This window comes from Anabrus simplex, chromosome 1, assembly GCF_040414725.1.
Source record: "Anabrus simplex isolate iqAnaSimp1 chromosome 1, ASM4041472v1, whole genome shotgun sequence".
In the NCBI taxonomy this organism is placed as follows: domain Eukaryota; kingdom Metazoa; phylum Arthropoda; class Insecta; order Orthoptera; family Tettigoniidae; genus Anabrus; species Anabrus simplex.
In genome coordinates this window covers 1,334,928,409-1,334,948,261 of record NC_090265.1, presented here as the reverse complement: position 1 = coordinate 1,334,948,261, position 19,853 = coordinate 1,334,928,409, and the positions used below count along the sequence as shown (strand labels likewise).

The following is a 19,853-nucleotide window of genomic DNA, read 5'->3' as shown; positions in this document are numbered from 1 at the left end:
TGTATCCCACAGTATCGCACTACCCTTCTTCACGCACATAACGGCGGAGATTGTGTACGTTGAGCTTTTGTGGTGTCTTGTGATGCTGTAGTAAGTAATAAATTGTTGCCGCTAACAACCATAGAACTATGCTGTTGACGATACTTGGGGTAAAGACATGCTCCATGTTAAGAATTCGATGTTATGCTGTGGGGTGTAATGGTGTTGGTAAAATGTTATTTATGATTGTCACAGTCAATTGAAATACACTTTCTTCGCTACATTCTGTAATACTGTGTCTTAAATTATATATTTGCTGAAAGTATTCACACTGACTGCAGTCTGTGCGGTTGTGCCGGAATAATTTCTCTTTAGTTGGTACCGCTTCATTTGTGTAAAGATACAACGTTTCCTTCGATTTCAGTAGTAGACACTTCTTGGTAATGTTTCCTCAAATTATATTCCATCGACGACCGGGGCACTTATCATGTATCGAGGGGAGAAAATGGAAATGAACAGCGTATCCGCGTAGCTAGGTCAGTTAAAATCTAACCTCGTTTCCAAGGTCGCGTATAATAGACAAGGAATTCCGAGTTGAAAGTGGTTTGACCCTTTTCTTTGACAGTCTACATAATCACGCTACGAACATGCTGGGTAATGGTTTATATATGAGCTTCGTACTCAATTGCTTCGGGCTCGTACGCCGGTTCCGGCAGGAATGTTTTTTTTTATAAATTGCTTTGCGTCGATTCGACAGAGACAGGTCTTATGACGACGATGGTATAGGAAAGAGCTAGGAGTGGAAAGGAACCGACCGTGGCATTAATTAAAGTACAGCCCCAGCATTTGCCTGGTGTGAAAATGGGAAATCACCGAAAAACATATTCAAGGCTACTGACAGTGGGGTTCGAACCCACTATCTCCCGGATACTACCTCACAGCCGCGCGTCCTTAACCAATCACTACTGATCCGCATTTAGGGCGGTCGACCAGGTGGCAGATTCCCCATCTGTTGCTTTCCTAGCCTTTTCTTAAATGTTCGCATGAAATTGGAAATTTAACGAAAATCTCCCTTGGTAAGTTATTCCAATGCCTAACTCCCCTACCTATAAACGAATATTTGCCCCAATTTGTCCTCTTGAATTCCAGCTTTATCTTCATATTGTGATCATTCCTACTTTTAAAGATCACTCAAATATATTCATCTACCCATGTCATTCCACGCCATCTCTCCACTAACAGCTCGGAACATACCACTTAGTCGAGCAGCTCGTCTCCTTTCTCTCAAGTCTTCCCAGCCTAAACTTTGCAATATTTTTGTAACGCTACCCTTTTGTCGGAAATCACCCAAAACAAATCGAGCTGCTTTTCTTTGCATATTTTCCAGTTCTTGAATCAAGTAATCCTGGTGAAGGTCACGTACACTAAACCATATTCTACTTAGGGTCTTACCAGAGACTTATAAGCCCTCACCTTTACATCCTTACTACAACCCCTAAATACCCTCAAAACCATGTGCAGAGATTTGTACCCTTTATTTACAATCATGTTTATGTGGTCACCCCAATGAAGATCTCTCCTTATATAAACACCTGGGTACTTACAATGATCCCTAAAAGAATTTTCACCCCATTAACGCAGTAATTAAAACTGAGAGGACCTCTCCTATTTGTGAAACTCACAATCTGACTTTTAACCACGTATATAATCATACCTTTGATTACTGTCCATCTGACATCATTTTGCAGTTGCTCACAATCTTGTAACTTATTTATTACTCTGTGCAAAATAACATCATCTGCAAACAGCCTTATCTCTGATTCCACTTCTTTACACATATCATTGATATATATATATATATATAAGAAAATACAAAGGTCCAATAATACTGCCTTGAGGAATTCCCCTCTTAATGATTAAGGGGTCAGGTAAAGCTTCGCCTACTCTAATTCTCGGAGTTCTGTTTTGTAGAAATATAGCCACCCATTCACTCACTCTTTTTCTAGTCCAGTAGCATTCATTTTTGCCAGTAGTCTCCCAAGAACTACCCGAACAAATGCCTTAGATAGGTCAATCGCAATACAGTCCATTTGACCTCCTGAATATTGAATATCTGCTATATCTTGCTGGAATCCTACAAGTTGAGCTTCAGAGGAATAACCTTTCCTGAACACAAATTGCCGTCTGTCAAACCAGTTATTTATTTCTCAAAAATGTCATATAATCAGAAAGAATGCTTTCCCAAAGCTTACATGCAATTAATGTCAAACTGACTGGCCTGTAATTTTCAGCTTTATGTCTATCACCCTTTCCTTTACAGACAGGGGCTACTATAGCAACTCTCCATTCATTTGGTATAGCTCCTTCATGCAAACGATAATCAAATATGTACTTCAGATATGGTATTCTATCCCAACCCATTGCCTTTAGTATATCCCAAGAAATCTTATCAATTTCAGAGCTTTTCTAGTTTTCAGCTTTTGTATCCTACTGTAAATGTCATTGTTATCGTAGGTAAATTTTAATACTTCTTTAGTGTCAGTCACCTCCTCTATCTGGACATTATCCTTGTAACCAACAATCTTTACATACTGCTGACTGAATACTTCTGCCTTTTGAAGATCTTCACATACACACTCCCCTGGTTCATTAATGATTCCTGTAATGTCCTTCTTGGAACCTGTTTCTGCCTTAAAGTACCTATATATACACTATCATTTTTCACTAAAATTTGTATGACCACCAATCATGCTTGCCATCATGCCATCTAACTCTATTCCTTTCCAACCTGCACCTCCTTTTTAGTCTCTTTACTTCTCTGTTATAATATAGTGGATCTTTGCCATTCCCTACCATCAAAGGTACAAACCTAACTTCACATTCCTCAACAATTGGATTAAACCCATCCCAGAGTCTGTTTACATTTTTATGTACCGTTTTCCATCGATCATAGTTAATTTTGGAAAACTCCCTCATGCCTGTTTTATCACCAATATAGTATTGCCTAATAGTCCTAATTTTAATACCTTCCTTTCTTTCACATTTATATTTAACAACGATAAAAGAGCTTCGTGATCATTAATACCATCTATTACTTCGGTTTCTCTATACAGCTCATTTTTTTACCAGCACCACCTCCAAAATATTCTTCCCCCTAGTTGGTTCCATCATTTTCTGAATCAGCTGCCCTTTCCATATTAACTTATTTGCCATTTGTTGTTCATGCTTCCAGTCGTGCGCATTACCTTCCCAATTGACATTTGGAATTGAGATCACCTGCTACTATCTCATTCCTTTCCATATCGTTTCCAACATAGCTGATTTTTGTATCAAATAATTCTGAATCTGAATCCGAATCTGAGTTTATTATTCTGTAATATTATATGTGTGCATATTGTCTTTGTTGTGACGTGTGTTATAAATTTGAATATTCGTTTCAACGGGGACGGTGTGTTGTAGCAAGACATCCTAAGTCTTTTATGGATATGATTTTGTCCGTAACAGTTGAGGCATAGGTATCTCCTTCCCTCCACTGACTATTGATTATATTTCGTGCAAACAATGCAAAACATTTATCTTCAAGTGATACCAGTCCCAATCCTCCTTGTTTGATTTTCCGATACAGCTGTCTTCTGGCAGTTCTGTACATCCGACCCCGCCATAAACAGTATTCAATGGCCAGGTCTATTTTCTTTATCATTTTAATGGGGGAGGTAGGATTTGTGCAGTATATCAGATTTTACTTAATAGAAATATGCTGATTGCCCACATATTTCGTGCTATATTAAGATTTCTCAAAGTGTGGGTACTTAATGATATACTAGCTGTGGCAAACACTCTATTCTAGTTTATGTTAATAATTTAGGTGTAATTCGTCGAAAACATAACACCCAGGATCTAACTGTTGTTGTAAATGGCATCCAAGATGTCTGGGTGGGCGAAGTTAAAAATGGTAGAACTGTCGATTTATGTGCGTTAATCTGTGCCCCTGAGTGATACTGGTAACTTTGAGTACGGACCTCAAGTCACTGAATTCGTCTGGGTGACTTAAGATGACTGTAACATCATCAGCATATACCTGTACTTTAAGGGCTGAGTTATTTAACTGGGTTCCTGGGAGTATTATGGCCTGTAATTTTCAGCTTTATGTCTATCACCCTTTCCTTTATACACAGGGGCTACTATAGCAACTCTCCATTCATTTGGTATAGCTCCTTCATGCAAACAATAATCAAATATGTACTTCAGATATGGTACTATATCCCAACCCATTGCCTGAAGTATACCGTATCCCCAAAAATCTTATCAATTCCAGCCGCTTTTCTAGTTTTCAGCTTTTGTATCTTACTGTAAATGTCATTGTTATCACAGGTAAATTTAAATACTCCTTTAGTATTATTCACCTCCTCTATCTGGACATTATCCTTGTAACTAACAATCTTTATACAGCTGACTGAATACTTCTGCCTTTTGAAGATCCTCACATACACACTCCCTTTGTTCATTAATGATTCCTGTAATGTCCTTCTTGGAACCTGTTTCTGCCTTAAAGCACCTATACATACCCTTCCATTTTCACTAAAAATTTGTATGAACACCAATTATGCTTGCCATCATGTTATCCTTAGCTGACTCTCTGCTAGATTCAATTTCCTAGTAAGTTCCTTCAATTTCTCCTTACTTCCACAGCCATTTCTAACTCTATTTCTTTCCAACCTGCACCTCCTTTTTAGTCTCTTTACTTCTCTGTTATAATATAGTGGATCTCTACCATTCCTTACCACCTTCAAAGGTACAAACCTATTTTCACATTCCTCAACAATTGCCTTAAACCCATCCCCAAGTCTGTTTACATTTTTATGTACCGTTTTCCATCGATCATAGTTACTTTTGAAAACTCCCTCATGCCTGTTTTGTCAGCCATATAGTACCGCCTAATAGTCCTAATTTTAATACCTTCCTTTCTTTCATATTTATTTTTACGATAAAACAGCTTCGTGATCACTAATACCATATGTTACTTCGGTTTCTCTATAGAGCTCATCTGCTTTTACTAGCACCACCTCCAAAATATTCTTCCCCCAGTTGGTTCCATCTCTTTCTGATTTAGCTGCCCTTTCCATATTAACTTATTTGTTCGTGCTTCCTGTCGTTCGTATTACCTTCCCAATTGACATTTGGAATTGAGATCACCTGCTACTATCACATTCCTTTCCGTATTGTTTCCAACATAGCTGATGATCTTATCAAATAATTCTGAATCTGAGTTTATTATTCTGTAGCATTATATTTGCATATTACCTTTGTTGTGACGTGTGTACATCCGACCCCGCCATAAACAGTATTCAATGGCCAGGTCTATTTTCTTTATCATTATTATTGGGGAGATAGGATTTGTGCAGGATATCAGATTTTACTCAATAGAAATGTGCTGATTGCCCACATATTTCGTACCGTACTATATTAAGAATTATCAAAGTTTGGGTACCGTACTGCAAATAGTTTTTCTACACAGAACTGATCTAAGTTTAAGACAAGTGTAGTTCATGTTGGTATTTATTTTCTTATATATTGCAACTATTTCTACAGAAATATGTATTTATTGGGGGGAATATACAAGTCAACTTCTTCCTTTACAAGCCAATCTTCATTTACACACTCAGTATTGTACCGGTTACGACCTGTAGATAAGTATTTTTTGAGCATAAGTTACGTTTATTTACCACGCGTAATGTTCCGAGCGCGTCTGGTTTGTTTACCAGCAGCGAGGACCAGCTAGCGAGTGTATGACGACTGTGAGCTGTGACGTAGCCTCAGGGGCTAGCTAGACCGCCCGCTCGTCTCAACACGTGTTACCAGCCTTGACTGGTATTTTCTGGATTCCACGTCACTTGTTCTAGAGAGTTCGATGGAGAAAATTTTGAAATTTCTATAATACTGATGCTAGCGAATCGAGCGATATGTCATCTTGTTTGGGATCACCTAAACGTCCCAATGCTCTAGTTTCAAGCAAATCCATTGAGGGATTCGGGAGATATTCAATCAAACCGTATTATGACGTAGACATCCCGGATTGAATAAAAGGAGGACCTACTGTAGCCTATTCAGACAGTCTCAGCTGAGTAGTCAGCGGGGACACTCTTGCTGCTACTATCATCGTGGAACTCTGTTATTATACAAGTGTGGGAAGACGATTCTTCCAAGTACTATAAAGTGGACTCATAAGACTTCGAGTGTTGTAGAAAATTTTCTAAGTCTTCGTAATTGAACTTAGAATATTTACAAGTGTTAATTAAATGGACTTGTATTATTTACGTGCCTTCGAGACTGAAACTTTTCTAAGTGTTTGGACTTGTATTATTTACGTGTCTTCGAAGCTGGAATTTTTCTAAGTGTTCGTGAAATGGACTTGTATTATTTACATGGGTTCGAGACCAGAATTCTTCTAAGTGTTCATTGAATGGACTTGTATTATTTACATGCCTTCGAGACTGAAACTTTTCTAAGTGTTCACTAAATGGACTTGTATTATTTACGCGTCTTCGAAGCTGGAATTTTTCTAAGTGTTCACTGAATAGACTTGTATTATTTTCATGTGTTCGAGACCAGAACTTTTCTACGTGATCATTGAATGGACTTGTATTATTTACGAGTATTCGGGATTGGAATTTTTCTAAGTGTTCGTGAAATGGCCTTGTATTATTTACGTGGAATATTTGCGACTGTTGAGGAACTCATCCTTCTAATAGACAGTGATTGATTAACATTGCTAGTGATGAACTTTAACTTTCCAACGGCTTTAAACGAAGTTAGGATTTCACTTACATTTACTCAAAGACTTGTACATTTGCCAGTGTTGGTTTAAAAGACTTATAAATTTCGTCAGTGAATTTATTTATGTGGAAGGACTTGTGTTTTCGTCAGTGGTCACTCAAAGACTTTATGAATTTCACCAGTGATTAACTTTAAATATATTCAAACTTCCAAGTGAATGGACTTGTGTTTTCATTCGAGTTTAGGCAAAGACTTGCACCTTCGCCAGTAATGAACTTTGAGTTTAACTATAATTTCACAAGAAGGGACTTGTATTTTTCGTTGCAAAAAGTTATTCAGGGACGAGGATTTTCCTAGTGATGAACTCTAAATTATTAATACCACTCATATCGTTTTAGGAGTGTTGGAAGTCTTGATGTACAATTGATCAAGAACTCTGCTTATAAGTTGATCATCCAAGTATTTCATGGACTCAGTGCTACTAGTGACCTTGGGAACATCAATCCTCTCAGCCTCATTGGGCTGAGGTTGTACATGACTATCTACAACATCGCCTGGATCACCGGGGTTTAACCCGGGCCTCAGAGTTCGAGGCATCTCTACTTGCCGTCAATCCAGACAGTCCAGCTGCCTCTGTCTGGACTATCTGGAGTCCCTGGAATCCCTAGAGTCTTCTGGAACGTGCTTCAACCAGCTTGGCTTGGTGAGTTGGAGAACCCGAGCCATGCTATTGGAATACGAGGAAGACAATCCATTTCTACTTAGAGGTGATGTGCAAATTCATGACTTATTTGAATAAACTCTTGTGCAATCAGAGTCAAAGTTTTTCTGTAGATAGGACCCTACCTCCTGTACCGAGCCCTAGCTACAATTAATCCAGTTTTTCGCCCTGAGAACTATAGTCATGCTACTTTAAAATTTAATCTGAGAGTCGGGCTCTTTTACTGGTACAGTATCAACAGAGAATAAATTCAGGAATATTTCCATTTCATCAAGCTTATTTCTGTTCGCTTGTGAGTTGATATGGAAAACAGTAATTTCTGTATGTATATAATAATAATGTTTGCTAGGCGATTATAACTGTTCGTGGAGATTGGTCCGGATTTTTCCACTGAAAGGTTTTCTCTGGTATTACCATCTTTACTGTTCCCTAATGTTACATTTATCTCACAATTTGCGACTCCCTTGTGAATCTGGATACTTGTGCTTAAATATTGATTTCAGGATCGCGGTTTTCAAGCGAGATTCCCTGTGTATGCTACTTCAGTGGTACCGGTATATGGCTTACTGATATTTAACTTATCCTGCAAATCATTCCTGATAATGTTAACAATTTGTCTAGTACTTAGTATTTCTTTTCCCATCACTATTAAATTGTAGACCATGCTTACTAAATAAGTGCCTGCTAACACCCGAAACATCTATTAAATCTACTTTTCTAAAACGTTTACACAATCTATTAATTCTCATATTTACATCCTCCACAGCCTGGCTCACGCACGAGTCATTTACAAGATCATGCCTAAATGGTACTTTAACTACAATTGATTTGGAATCAGGTAATTTAGAAATCTTACCTCTAATGTTCATAACTAATTCCTCGCCCTTATCTAGAGCAGTATAATTTATCCCACTTATAATCACTACACAGTTGTCCTTTTTTAAAACAGGATCACTATCCATAAGGATATCTTGTGTTCTAGCATCCCGTTTTACTGATACATATTGCGTTGCCAAATTCTTAATACGTCTTCGGTGAGCTACGATTCAACAAGGGGAACTAACATAGAGGCACACTTGTCCGTGTGAAACCAAGTGCTAGCGATCTCAACTCTGATGATCAGTTGACCATAAAGTTGAGACAATGCAATTCTGGATTTGGATTGCGAGGCCATGTATAAAACTATCCGTGGATATCCGTGAAGTTAGTGTCTTCGGGGATACAAATTGTATGGCAGTGCGGATAATTTTGCTGATAATTTCTAAATAATGACGTTTATTGATTTTCACTCAGGTACCTATACTCTTACTTTTCCTGGTGGTTAGGCGACTGGGAGAATTGTGATGTACACTGACTGACAGAGCAAATGCAACACCAAGAAGGAGTGGTCAGAACTTTATGCCAATTGCACGGTAGACTGACGTCACTGAGGTATGCTCATGATGTGAAATGCGCCGCTGTGCTGCGCACGTAGCGAACGATAAATGGGACACGGCGTTGGCGAATGGCCCACTTCGTACCGTGATTTCTCAGCCGACAGTCATTGTAGAACGTGTTGTCGTGTGCCACAGGACACGTGTATAGCTAAGAATGCCAGGCCGCCGTCAACGGAGGCATTTCCAGCAGACAGACGACTTTACGAGGGGTATGGTGATCGGGCTGAGAAGGGCAGGTTGGTCGCTTCGTCAAATCGCAGCCGATACCCATAGGGATGTGTCCACGGTGCAGCGCCTGTGGCGAAGATGGTTGTCGCAGGGACATGTGGCACGTGCGAGGGGTCCAGGCGCAGCTCGAGTGACGTCAGCACGCGAGGATCGGCGCATCCGCCGCCAAGCGGTGGCAGCCCCGCACGCCACGTCAACCGCCATTCTTCAGCATGTGCAAGACACCCTGGCTGTTCCAATATCGACCAGAACAATTTCCCGTCGATTGGTTGAAGGAGGCCTACACTCCCGGCGTCCGCTCAGAAGACTACCATTGACTCCACAGCATAGACGTGCACGCCTGGCATGGTGCCGGGCTAGAGCGACTTGGATGAGGGAATGGCGGAACGTCGTGTTCTCCGATGAGTCACGCTTCTGTTCTGTCAGTGATAGTCACCGCAGACGAGTGTGGCGTCGGCGTGGAGAAAGGTCAAATCCGGCAGTAACTGTGGAGCGCCCTACCGCTAGACAACGCGGCATCATGGTTTGGGGCGCTATTGCGTATGATTCCACGTCACCCCTAGTGCGTATTCAAGGCACGTCAAATGCCCACCGCTACGTGCAGCATGTGCTGCGGCCGGTGGCACTCCCGTACCTTCAGGGGCTGCCCAATGCTCTGTTTCAGCAGGATAATGCCCGCCCACACACTGCTCGCATCTCCCAACAGGCTCTACGAGGTGTACAGATGCTTCCGTGGCCAGCGTACTCTCCGGATCTCTCACCAATCGAACACGTGTGGGATCTCATTGGACGCCGTTTGCAAACTCTGCCCCAGCCTCGTACGGACGACCAACTGTGGCAAATGGTTGACAGAGAATGGAGAACCATCCCTCAGGACACCATCCGCACTCTTATTGACTCTGTACCTCGACGTGTTTCTGCGTGCATCGCCGCTCGCGGTGGTCCTACATCCTACTGAGTCGATGCCGTGCGCATTGTGTAACCTGCATATCGGTTTGAAATAAACATCAATTATTCGTCCGTGCCGTCTCTGTTTTTTCCCCAACTTTCATCCCTTTCGAACCACTCCTCCTTGGTGTTGCATTGTCACTGTCAGTCAGTGTATAAAAAGCCTTGAGATCATAAAGGCACCCACATAGAGGCACACTTGTCCGTGTGAAACCAAGTGATTCTAGCGATCTAAACTCTGATGATCAGTTGACCATAAAGTTGAGGCAATGCAATTCTGGATTTGGATTGCGAGGCCTTGTGTAAAACTATCCGCGGATATCCGCGAAGTTAGTGTCTTGGGGGATACAAATTGTATAGCAGTGCGGATAATTTTACTGATAATTTCTAAATAATGACGTTTATTGATTTTCACTCAGGTACCTATACTCTTATTTTTCCTGGTGATTAGACGACTGGGAGAATGGTGATGTATAAAGAGCCTTGAGATCATAAAGCCGTAAATCTGGCCCGAGCTTACCTGGCTCCTGCCCGCAATTAATGGAAGGAAGGAACAAAGGTCAATACGTCGGTAGTTGTCGCAAGAGAAAATCCCTCATAAACCTGTGACTGTAGGGGTTCTGGTGCCAGATATCAGGGCTATTGTATTATGTTAACATATCTATCAGTTTCAATACCTTGGGTGCAATACACTGTAGTTCAATATTTACAATATCCGCGGATAACCATTCGCGGATGTGGGTACGGTTATTATTTCGTATATCCGCGCAAGGCTCTACCTATAGGTAACAATAAAATATATTTGGCATTCGTTACAAGTGAATATCCTTGCTTGAGAGAGGGTAGTTACGTATTTTAAGTTAAGAATGCGGGTGGGAAATCATATTAACTGCACATTCGTAATTCGCACACTTCCAACCATGAGTTTCTCTTTCCACAGAGTATTGAGCTCTAGTGAATGTATGAGTGTATGTATTTGCTTACGTTAGTAAATATCCATCAGACTTTTGATGGTGATTAATTAAAACATTATAACAATTAAAACATTATTATTCATATTCTCTTTGAGAAAGAGCTTTGCTAAGTTCAAAAAATGTTCAAAGTAGTAGAAGAACAGGCAATTTCCGACATTCCGAGTTAAATTCTTTGATCGTGGTACTTGCGGCGCTCTATTTATTTTAGTCTATATTCTTTAGTGTTAAACAAGTTAATATGAGTAGAATAACTTTTAGCAAACTTCCAATAGAAGGAGAAAATGGATTTTATTATGTTCGGATCGAATGGCAAGACGAAAGTTTTACGGTTTCGTTACTGGAAAATGGATCAGTCTGGTCGGGCAAGGTAAGGTGGAGTTGAAGCTAAAGTCTTCCCTGTGACATTCTGCTCCTGCCTACAGTGTATTCAGACAAAGAAATAAAGAACAGTTGCGTTGTTATGTTTTTACTACCGGGCTGGACAATTCCTGACTTTAGAATGCGTGGCCATCCATCAAATGCAGTTTTTAGATACTTTTGGAGTAGGTGGATTCAACAAAAGCAAATTAAATTGTATTGATTGCTGTTTAAATAGGGTGTTACTACTGCGTCACTCATCGAGGACAAGAAGAGTTTCCAAGTCGGGAATTAATCAAGTTTCAACCTTTTGACGTTTACCTGATGTGAAATCTACCCTAACCTGTAACTGGGCAAGTTTTAATCGATGGCATCGTACCATTGAATACAAGATTTCCATTGATCATAAATACGGTGGCGCTTCTGTACCCGGTGTACAAATTAAGATAAGTTCAAATGGCGTTTGTTTGTTTCCAATTTCAAATTCAGGCCATGCTACAGTTAAATCACTCAAGATCATGGCTATTTCCTACGACACCCGCAAGAAAATCCTGAGTTTGGAGACAGCATTTTACGTAGGCCTACTAAAGATAATAAATGCATAAATCAATAGGTTAACATTGCTTGCACATGTGTACACGTAGGCCTGTTTGCTTCTTTAATATCCATTAATGAATACGTCAACAAGTTATGGTGAAAATGAACTAGACACCTATTAATACAAATTTAACATCTAGGCCTAATAGAACAGAGGAACATTCTGGAGAATTTGTTGTCATGTGCTTACCACTTAGCCTGTCTTTCTTGAAATTGACTTGTAGGTTGACTGGCTATTGAGCAGTTTGTGTTGCTCATTTCTGCATTCTCTTCCACCAACAGTGCTGCTTGTATTTTAATTGCTTCTGTCTTGATAATTCACGATGGCTGGTTCGATCCTGGTTCAGTCCGATGGTATTTGAAGGTGCTCAAATACGTCAGCCTCATGTCGGTAGATTTAATCAATCGATCAGACAATCACTACTGATCTGCATTTAGGGCAGTTGCCCAGGTGGGTGGCAGATTCCTTATCTGTTGTTTTCCCTGTCTTTTCTTAAATGATTGCAAATTGGAAATTTATTGAACATCTCCATTGGTAAGTTATTCCTATCCCTAACCCCCCTTCCTATAAACAAATGTATGCCCTAATTTGTCCTCTTGAATTCCAACTTTATCTTCATATTATGATCTTTCCTACTTTTAAAGACACCACACAAACTACTTCATCTACTAATGTCATTCCACGCCATCTCTCCACTGACAGCTCAGTAGAGCAGCTCATCTCCTTTCTTTCAAGTCTGTTAGGCCCCTTAAAATAGCAAGCAAGCATCTCTCAAATCTTCCCAACCCATACTTTGCAACATTTTTTTAATGTTACTCTTTTGTCAGTAATTACCCAGAACAAATTGAGCTGCCTTTCTTTGGATTTTTTCCAGTTCTTGAATCAAGTAATCCTGGTGAGGGTCCCATACACTGGAACCATACTGTAATTGGGGTTTCATCGGAGACTTATGCCCTCTCCTTAACATCCTTACTACAACCGCTGGTATTACTCCAGCCCGGTTGACAACATATTTCTAATGTCATAAGTAAGTGGAAATTAATGAAATCTTACTAGGAGTGTGTCTCAGGGGAGAGATGTGTTCATTGCGATGTCCAGGAACCCACCATCCCGCCCCAAGAAGTATATTTACTTTTATCATCTAATGAAGAGTATTTCATGCCATTTTAATTTCTGAAGTAGCTACTCGCATTCCTATTGGCCAGTGTAAAGTGGCACGTGATCTCATTCCCCTCAATAATGTTAATCATAATCTGTTGCCAACCCCAGCATAATAAAAGTGCAAGGAAATGTAACAGGCCTAGGGCCGCTTCGCAGCTTATAATCTGGGGGCTTATGTCCCCAGACCCCCTTTGCTTGCCCCTATATCACAGGTCTTGCTCAGATCCTATCCTAACGTCTGCACGGCAAGAGCCACTCCAGACCAGGGGTCTTGTCCAGGTCCTATCCTAACGTCCGCACGGCAAGAACCAGTCCAGACGAATGTTGTTTCCACACAAAACTAGAGGCCTAGAGCCACTTTGCAGCTTCTAACCTGAGGGCTTATGCCCCCAGACCCCCTTTGCTTGTCCCTATATCACAGGTCTTGTCCAGATCCTATCCTGGGGTCCACACAGCAAGAACCACCCCAGACCAATGGTCTTGTCCAGGTCCTAACCTAACTAAGTACAGAGGTTGGCAGCACTGAGCACCGCTTGACAACATCCTTTCTGAGAAGGTCGTGAGCGTGTAAACAAATGACAGTCGTTATGCTGTGAAAATTTTATCAACCAGACTGGAGTAATTATCAACCCATAAATACCCTCATAACCATCTGCAGAGATCTGTACCCCTTATTTACAATTCCATTTATGTGATTACCCCAATGAGGATCTTTCCTTATGTTAACACCTAGGTACTTACAATGATCCCCATAAGGCACTTTTAACCATCAACGCAGTAACTAAAGAGGAAGGGTCCATCTCACAACATTATCAAGGTCATTTTGCAGTTGCTCACAATCTTGTAACTTATTTATTACTCTATACAGAATCATCCACAAAAAGCCTTATCTCTGATTTCACTTCTTTACTCATATCATTTATATGTAGTCCGACTTGTTGGCTGAACGGTCAGCGTACTGGCCTTCGGTTCAGAGGGTTCCGGGTTCGATTCCCGGCCAGGTCGGGGATTTTAACCTTAATTGGTTGATTCGAATGGCATGGGGGCTGAGTGTATGTATTGTCTTCATCATCATTTCATCCTCATCATGACGCACAGGTCGCCTACGGGAGTCAAATAGAAAGACCTGCAACTGGCAAGCCGAACCCGTTCTGGGATATCCCGGCACTAAAAGCAATACGACATTTCATTTCATGTATATGTATAAGAAAACATAAAGGTCCAATAATACTGCTTTGAGGAATTTCCCTCTTAATTATTACAAGATCAGATAAGGCTTCGCCTACTCTAATTCTCCGAGTTCTATTTTCTAGAAATATAGCCACCCATTCAGTCACTCTTTTGTCTAGTCCATTTGCCCTCATTTTTGCCACAGTAGTCTCCCATGATCCACCCTATCAAATGCATAAGACAGGTCAACCGCTACACAGTTCATTTGACCTCCTGAATCCAACATATCTGCTATATCTTACTGGAATCCTACAAGTTGAGCTTAAATGGAATAACCTTTGCTAAACCGCAACTGCCCTCTATCGAACCAGTTATTAACTTTGCAAATACGTTTAATATAATAAGAAAGAATGCTTTCCCGTCAAACTGACTGGCCTGTAATTTTCAGCTTTATTTCTATCACCCTTTTCTTTATACACAGGGGCTACTATAGTAACTCTCCATTCATTTGGTATAGCTGCTTCATGCAAACAATAATCAAATAAGTTTGCAGGTTAAAAGAACTCTGGACAAAATTCCAGCATCTCGGCATCTCCAAAACCATCAAAGTAGTTAGTGGGATGTAAAAACATAACAACATTATTGATAATTTATGGCTACTGAGTGAAGAACTTCCTCATGTTCTCCCTACTTTGGTATGCTTTATCACTAAATATACTACGTATATATTCTATTGTCTTCTTAAGCCCGCCTGGTGGTCGTGAATGTTAAGGCGTCAAGTCAATTTTCCTCAGTAGAAAAAGACCTTTTATTCTTCTCACAACCTGGAAAGGTTTCCTTTTGAATATATATGAGAATATGTTTATCAGTATAGACCAAAGACTGAACCCCGCAGCCTATCGGATTGATTTGTCCAAGGATGTTAATATTCTATAGATTCTATAATTAATAAGTTTTTAATCATTCCACGAATAGTAAGATTCGCCCAAATACCAATCAGTTCATTACATCTCATTCCCATTTCTTACCCCTTCCTCTACCCTCCCGTCAAAGACCACTCCAATTCTTCCCGCTAACACACTCCTCTCTTCCCTGTCAACCCCTGTATCACTACCGCAAAGCTCACAGTCAGTTGCAGCAGGCTTTTAACAGCAGGACGTGGGCAATTTGACTTTAGGCCGGCAAGGATGTGGGCCTAAGTTATTTCATTTTTCATTCCATCCCCCTTTTTAGTTTCCTTTGTCCTCAACACACACTCATAGCACTTTTCGTTTGTTAAAGATATATTCTTTCCTACACCTTAACTTTCACTAGTCCGGCTTTATTATGAGTTCACAGAAATGTCCCACATAACATAAGCCAAGACTTAATATTTACATCCTCAAATATTAAAGGCTGCATTTTAATGTCCACAACAAATCTGGTTCACTTTAAGAAGAACTTAAGTCAACGCCGCATCATATGACCTTCAGAAGATATTTTCAACTGACATGAACTTGTCATTTTAGCCTCAACATTGTTTTAGCTAAACATTTTGCTCTATGATACCTGTTGTTTTTAGTTTTTAAATCTTATTCAAGTTTTAGCTGATGATGTCCAATGTTCTAGGACGAAACATGTACTGATCAGTGTAGGTCTAAATACAGTACATTGAAGAAACTTGTATAAGTGGGAACTTTGTAACTCCCTTACAACCCAATATGATCTGACACTGTGGTCAGCCAGTTTGAGTCCCATTGGTCAAAAACAATTTCACCATCAGAATGTTGGCCGGCAGGGTAAGAAAAGTGTTGGTATACAGTTTCTAATTACTACATTGTGTGCCAAAAGGTTGGATTCAATTCCAAACCTGTTTGCAGTGTACCGGTACATCTGGAGTGAGGGCATATGATGCTTTTGATGGTGATTTGTCCATCAGATGAGGACGTTAATCCTTGCACAGACTCCTTGGTGCTATTTGACAGGAGTAGGCTATGTGTCAGTACCTATTTTCACCCTCTTCCGTCCTACTGTCATATATCACGGTCATATATTTCATCTAGTTAACTCCTCTGATGAGGTTGATGTCAGGAGGGGCATTCAGTCATTAAAGAACCCATAGAGAAAGAGGTAAAGGTTGGACGTAACAGACAACCGTTTCTTGGGATATTTTATCGGTCAGTCTAGTCATTCACTCTAGAACCATCAGGAAATCGTGACCTAAGCTGGTAGGGCAGCCCCGCTGTTCTGTGATGGTCTCTTTCAGTTCAGTCTGTTTTGGGCTGCTCTCATAAGCTGTTCCATTGTTGACTTTGTATGCTTGACCTCTGCTTCTACTTTGGTGACCCACGTTTTCTTTGGAGCACTGCATATATTTTTCTAACCAGAGAATGGAAGTAGAGTTTTCTGCATCCTGCAGATGTGTCCAAACCTACAGAGTGGTGGCTCGCTAATTTTATCCTTGATGACCAGTTGCTTAGAACATGGCTTACTAATATGTGAGTTCTACTAAGGTCTAAAAGCAAGATGCCAAGAATTCTACATAAATATCACATTTGAAAAACCTTCAACTGTAGCAAGTCTGCTAACAGTCTACAGGTTTCAAAACCGTACAGAAGAATCTGATTAATCTGCACAATTATAAACCGCCATTTTGGTCTTCAGGTTTTTCTTTTCCACAAACACCACTTTAAGCTAGTAAATGCTGCCCTGGGCACTGTCAATCCAGCCATTAATATTACTTAAGGTTTCTACTTGAGGCTGAAGTTTGAACTTAGGTATTTGGTTTGGATGTTGGAATCGTAGAAAAATAATCTTGTATGCTACCTTAAGTGGCAGAGAGGAGAGCACCATCCTCAATGCATGCCAGGTACCCACCATCCCATCCAAAAAACATATTCTTACTTATAATTATAGAAAAAACAGCCTGAAACTGTAAAATATAACCATTATATTTGTTTCTATTGGGCACTCGCGAGCTGCTGACACGAAGCAATTGCCCTTCGATAGAGCTCGCATGATGCATGGCCACAGAGTTGCCACATTCAGTGAAAAGAACACCACCAGTTTAAAATCGCAGCCGCACTTTGTATACCCTGCACTAATAAAATTAGGTCATTGATCATTAATTTACGTTTAACTGCCCAGGCCAATCTCTGTCATGGAAACAGTGGCTCCTTTGGAGCCGCACTCCCTTTGAGAGGCTTTCTTAGGTCAAAGTGCGTGCTGTCCGCATAGCAGGAAACAAAAGTGCATTTTGCAGCTGTAACCTATTTTTCATCTTGTATGTTATTCAGTAGCTGTGTATAATGCTCGGACATTGGCAAGCCTGTTCGGTGTATTGCAAGGTTGTCAGAGCTGCCGCCATGTAGGATCTGTAACGTGTATTTCATGAACAGTGAACCAGTTTTACTAATCAATCCATCATCATTGATCTGCATTTAGAACTCTTGCCCGGGTACCAGATTCCATATCAGTTGTTTACCTTGTCTTTCTTAAATGATTTCAAAGAATGTGTAATTTATTGAACATTTCGTTTGATAAATTATTCCATTCCCTAATTCCTCTTTCTATAAATGAATATTTGCCTCTGTTTGTCCTCTTTATCTTCATATTATGATCTTTCCTATTTTTAAAATGTCCATTCAAGCTTATTCATCTACTAATGTCATTCCATGCTCTCTCCACTGACTGCTCAGAACATACCACTTAGTCAAGCAGCTTGTCTCCTTACTCCCAAGTCTTCTGAGCCCAAAATTTGCAGCATTTTTGTAATACTACTCTTATGTCAAAATCACCCAGAAAAAATCGTGCTGCATTCCTTTGAACCTGAGATTGGGAAACCCAGGTTCTTGAAGCCTCCACTTGTTGAAAAGGTTCACCATTTAGTGTCAGTTGTACTTTACTACTGTATGTATAGATGCACTTGTTATGCCCAGTTTTCTTGCTCCGTTGCTAATATCCTCCAGCATTATCTGAGCTGCTGATACAGGTTTGTTTCATTACAACTATATCGTCGACATAATTCACATCTTATCACCTTATTGAGTGGAATTGCTGCTTGTGTAATAGCTGCACGCAAATCAATGTTCAATTCCTTCAAATTTTGGCTTTTTGAAGAACTCTGTTGAAACGCATTTCGTAATAGAGGTTGCCATGATTAATTGCTTGAAGAGTCTTATTCATTTGATGCTTCAAGCTGGAAATGTGTTGTTTGATACGATCTCGCTGGTGTTTTTCATCTAACAAAATTCTTGAATCACAAATACTACATCGCATAACAGTTCCATCAGTGTCTATGAAATCTTGTTTGAATTCCTGAGCCAGAGCAATAAATCGGGCACTGGACACCTTTGGCATGGTAAAATTTAGTAGTACACTTGTTTAGTAATGTAACAAAGTGTTAACACCAGTTCACTTGCTAACTCAATGCGACTACCACACAACTCACTCTTACACTCACTCGCTCACTTGCTGTCCACACTCTCTTATAACACCACGATAATTACCAGAATGTTCTCATTCATGCTGGAACTGCAGTCTCAACGATTTCTAGTAGCTTCGAGCAGAACCCAGTCTCAATTCTCAAAACTATGCGGTTGCTGACATCCCTGCGTCACCAGCCTCCACCTCCATGAGAACAGATGACGTGTCTCACAGTAACAAACTCATATTCACGAACAACAGGCTACTGATTCTGGTGGGATAGAATCACTCATTGTCAATTGCTTGCATTTTTGTGGGCTACATTATAGTGGTAAAGCGATAGAAAGAGGTTTTGTCGAACACACAATTATTTTCTATTGTTGCTGGTGTGCTTTCACCTCCTGCGCGGTATTTACTGAAAGAGGTAGACTTAATATTCACATGTACACAGCAAGCTGAGGAGACGTTAATTGAAAGTTAAATACTTTTTATGGATTAGAAATCTTATAGAATAAATTTGAATTAAACTTAAAAGAAAAGGAGGAAAGGGGATTATGGGCATGGTTGGGGGAAAAGGGATAAAGGTCCCCAAAAAGGGAAAAAAGGTGCATGAAAAATGCCTCTTTTTGCTACTAGAAACAATCACACTGTGATATATTTCCAAACAGCTTTAATTTACCCTAACAAAAATGATGCGTACCTAAAAACCCTAACCCTGGTGATAATATTAAAATAGTTTGATTATACAGTTAATGTTTACCTGCCTGATAATATTGTTAATGCCCAGAGGCGAATTCATTTAAATTTTATCATATTTACTTTTTACGTTGTTTACCCCGCCTGGCTACTCATTCCTGCCATTCAGCTGCCGAAAATTTCCGGGGAAAACACTGTGTATCTTACTGGAATTCTACAAATTGAGCCTCAATGGTATAATGTTTCCTAAACCCAAACTGGCTTCTGTCAAACCCATTAGTAATTTCGCACACATCTTTAATATAATAATCAGAAACGATTTCCCAACAATGATTTCACACGTCAAGGTGACCGATCAATAAATATCGGCTTTTTGTTTATCACGCTTTCCTTCGTACACAGGGGTT

At 40.1% G+C, this 19,853-nt stretch overlaps 1 protein-coding gene across 7 annotated transcripts in view; it reads left to right on the top strand.

The window, feature by feature from the left end:
- Window positions 1-10,690: 10,690 nt before the first annotated feature.
- LOC136878689 (DNA repair protein XRCC4) overlaps window positions 10,691-19,853 on the top strand; it is a 113,735-nt gene continuing 104,572 nt past the window's right edge. Inside the window, exon 1 of one of the 7 annotated variants that reach the window (XM_068228923.1) lies at window positions 10,691-10,871. Coding sequence is in view for 5 of the 7 variants with exons in the window: in XM_067152106.2 (XP_067008207.2) it covers window positions 11,299-11,427 (129 nt within the window). In the remaining 2 variants the exon portion in view is untranslated. The other 6 variants (XM_068228916.1, XM_067152132.2, XM_067152106.2 and 3 more) reach the window with 6 other exon arrangements.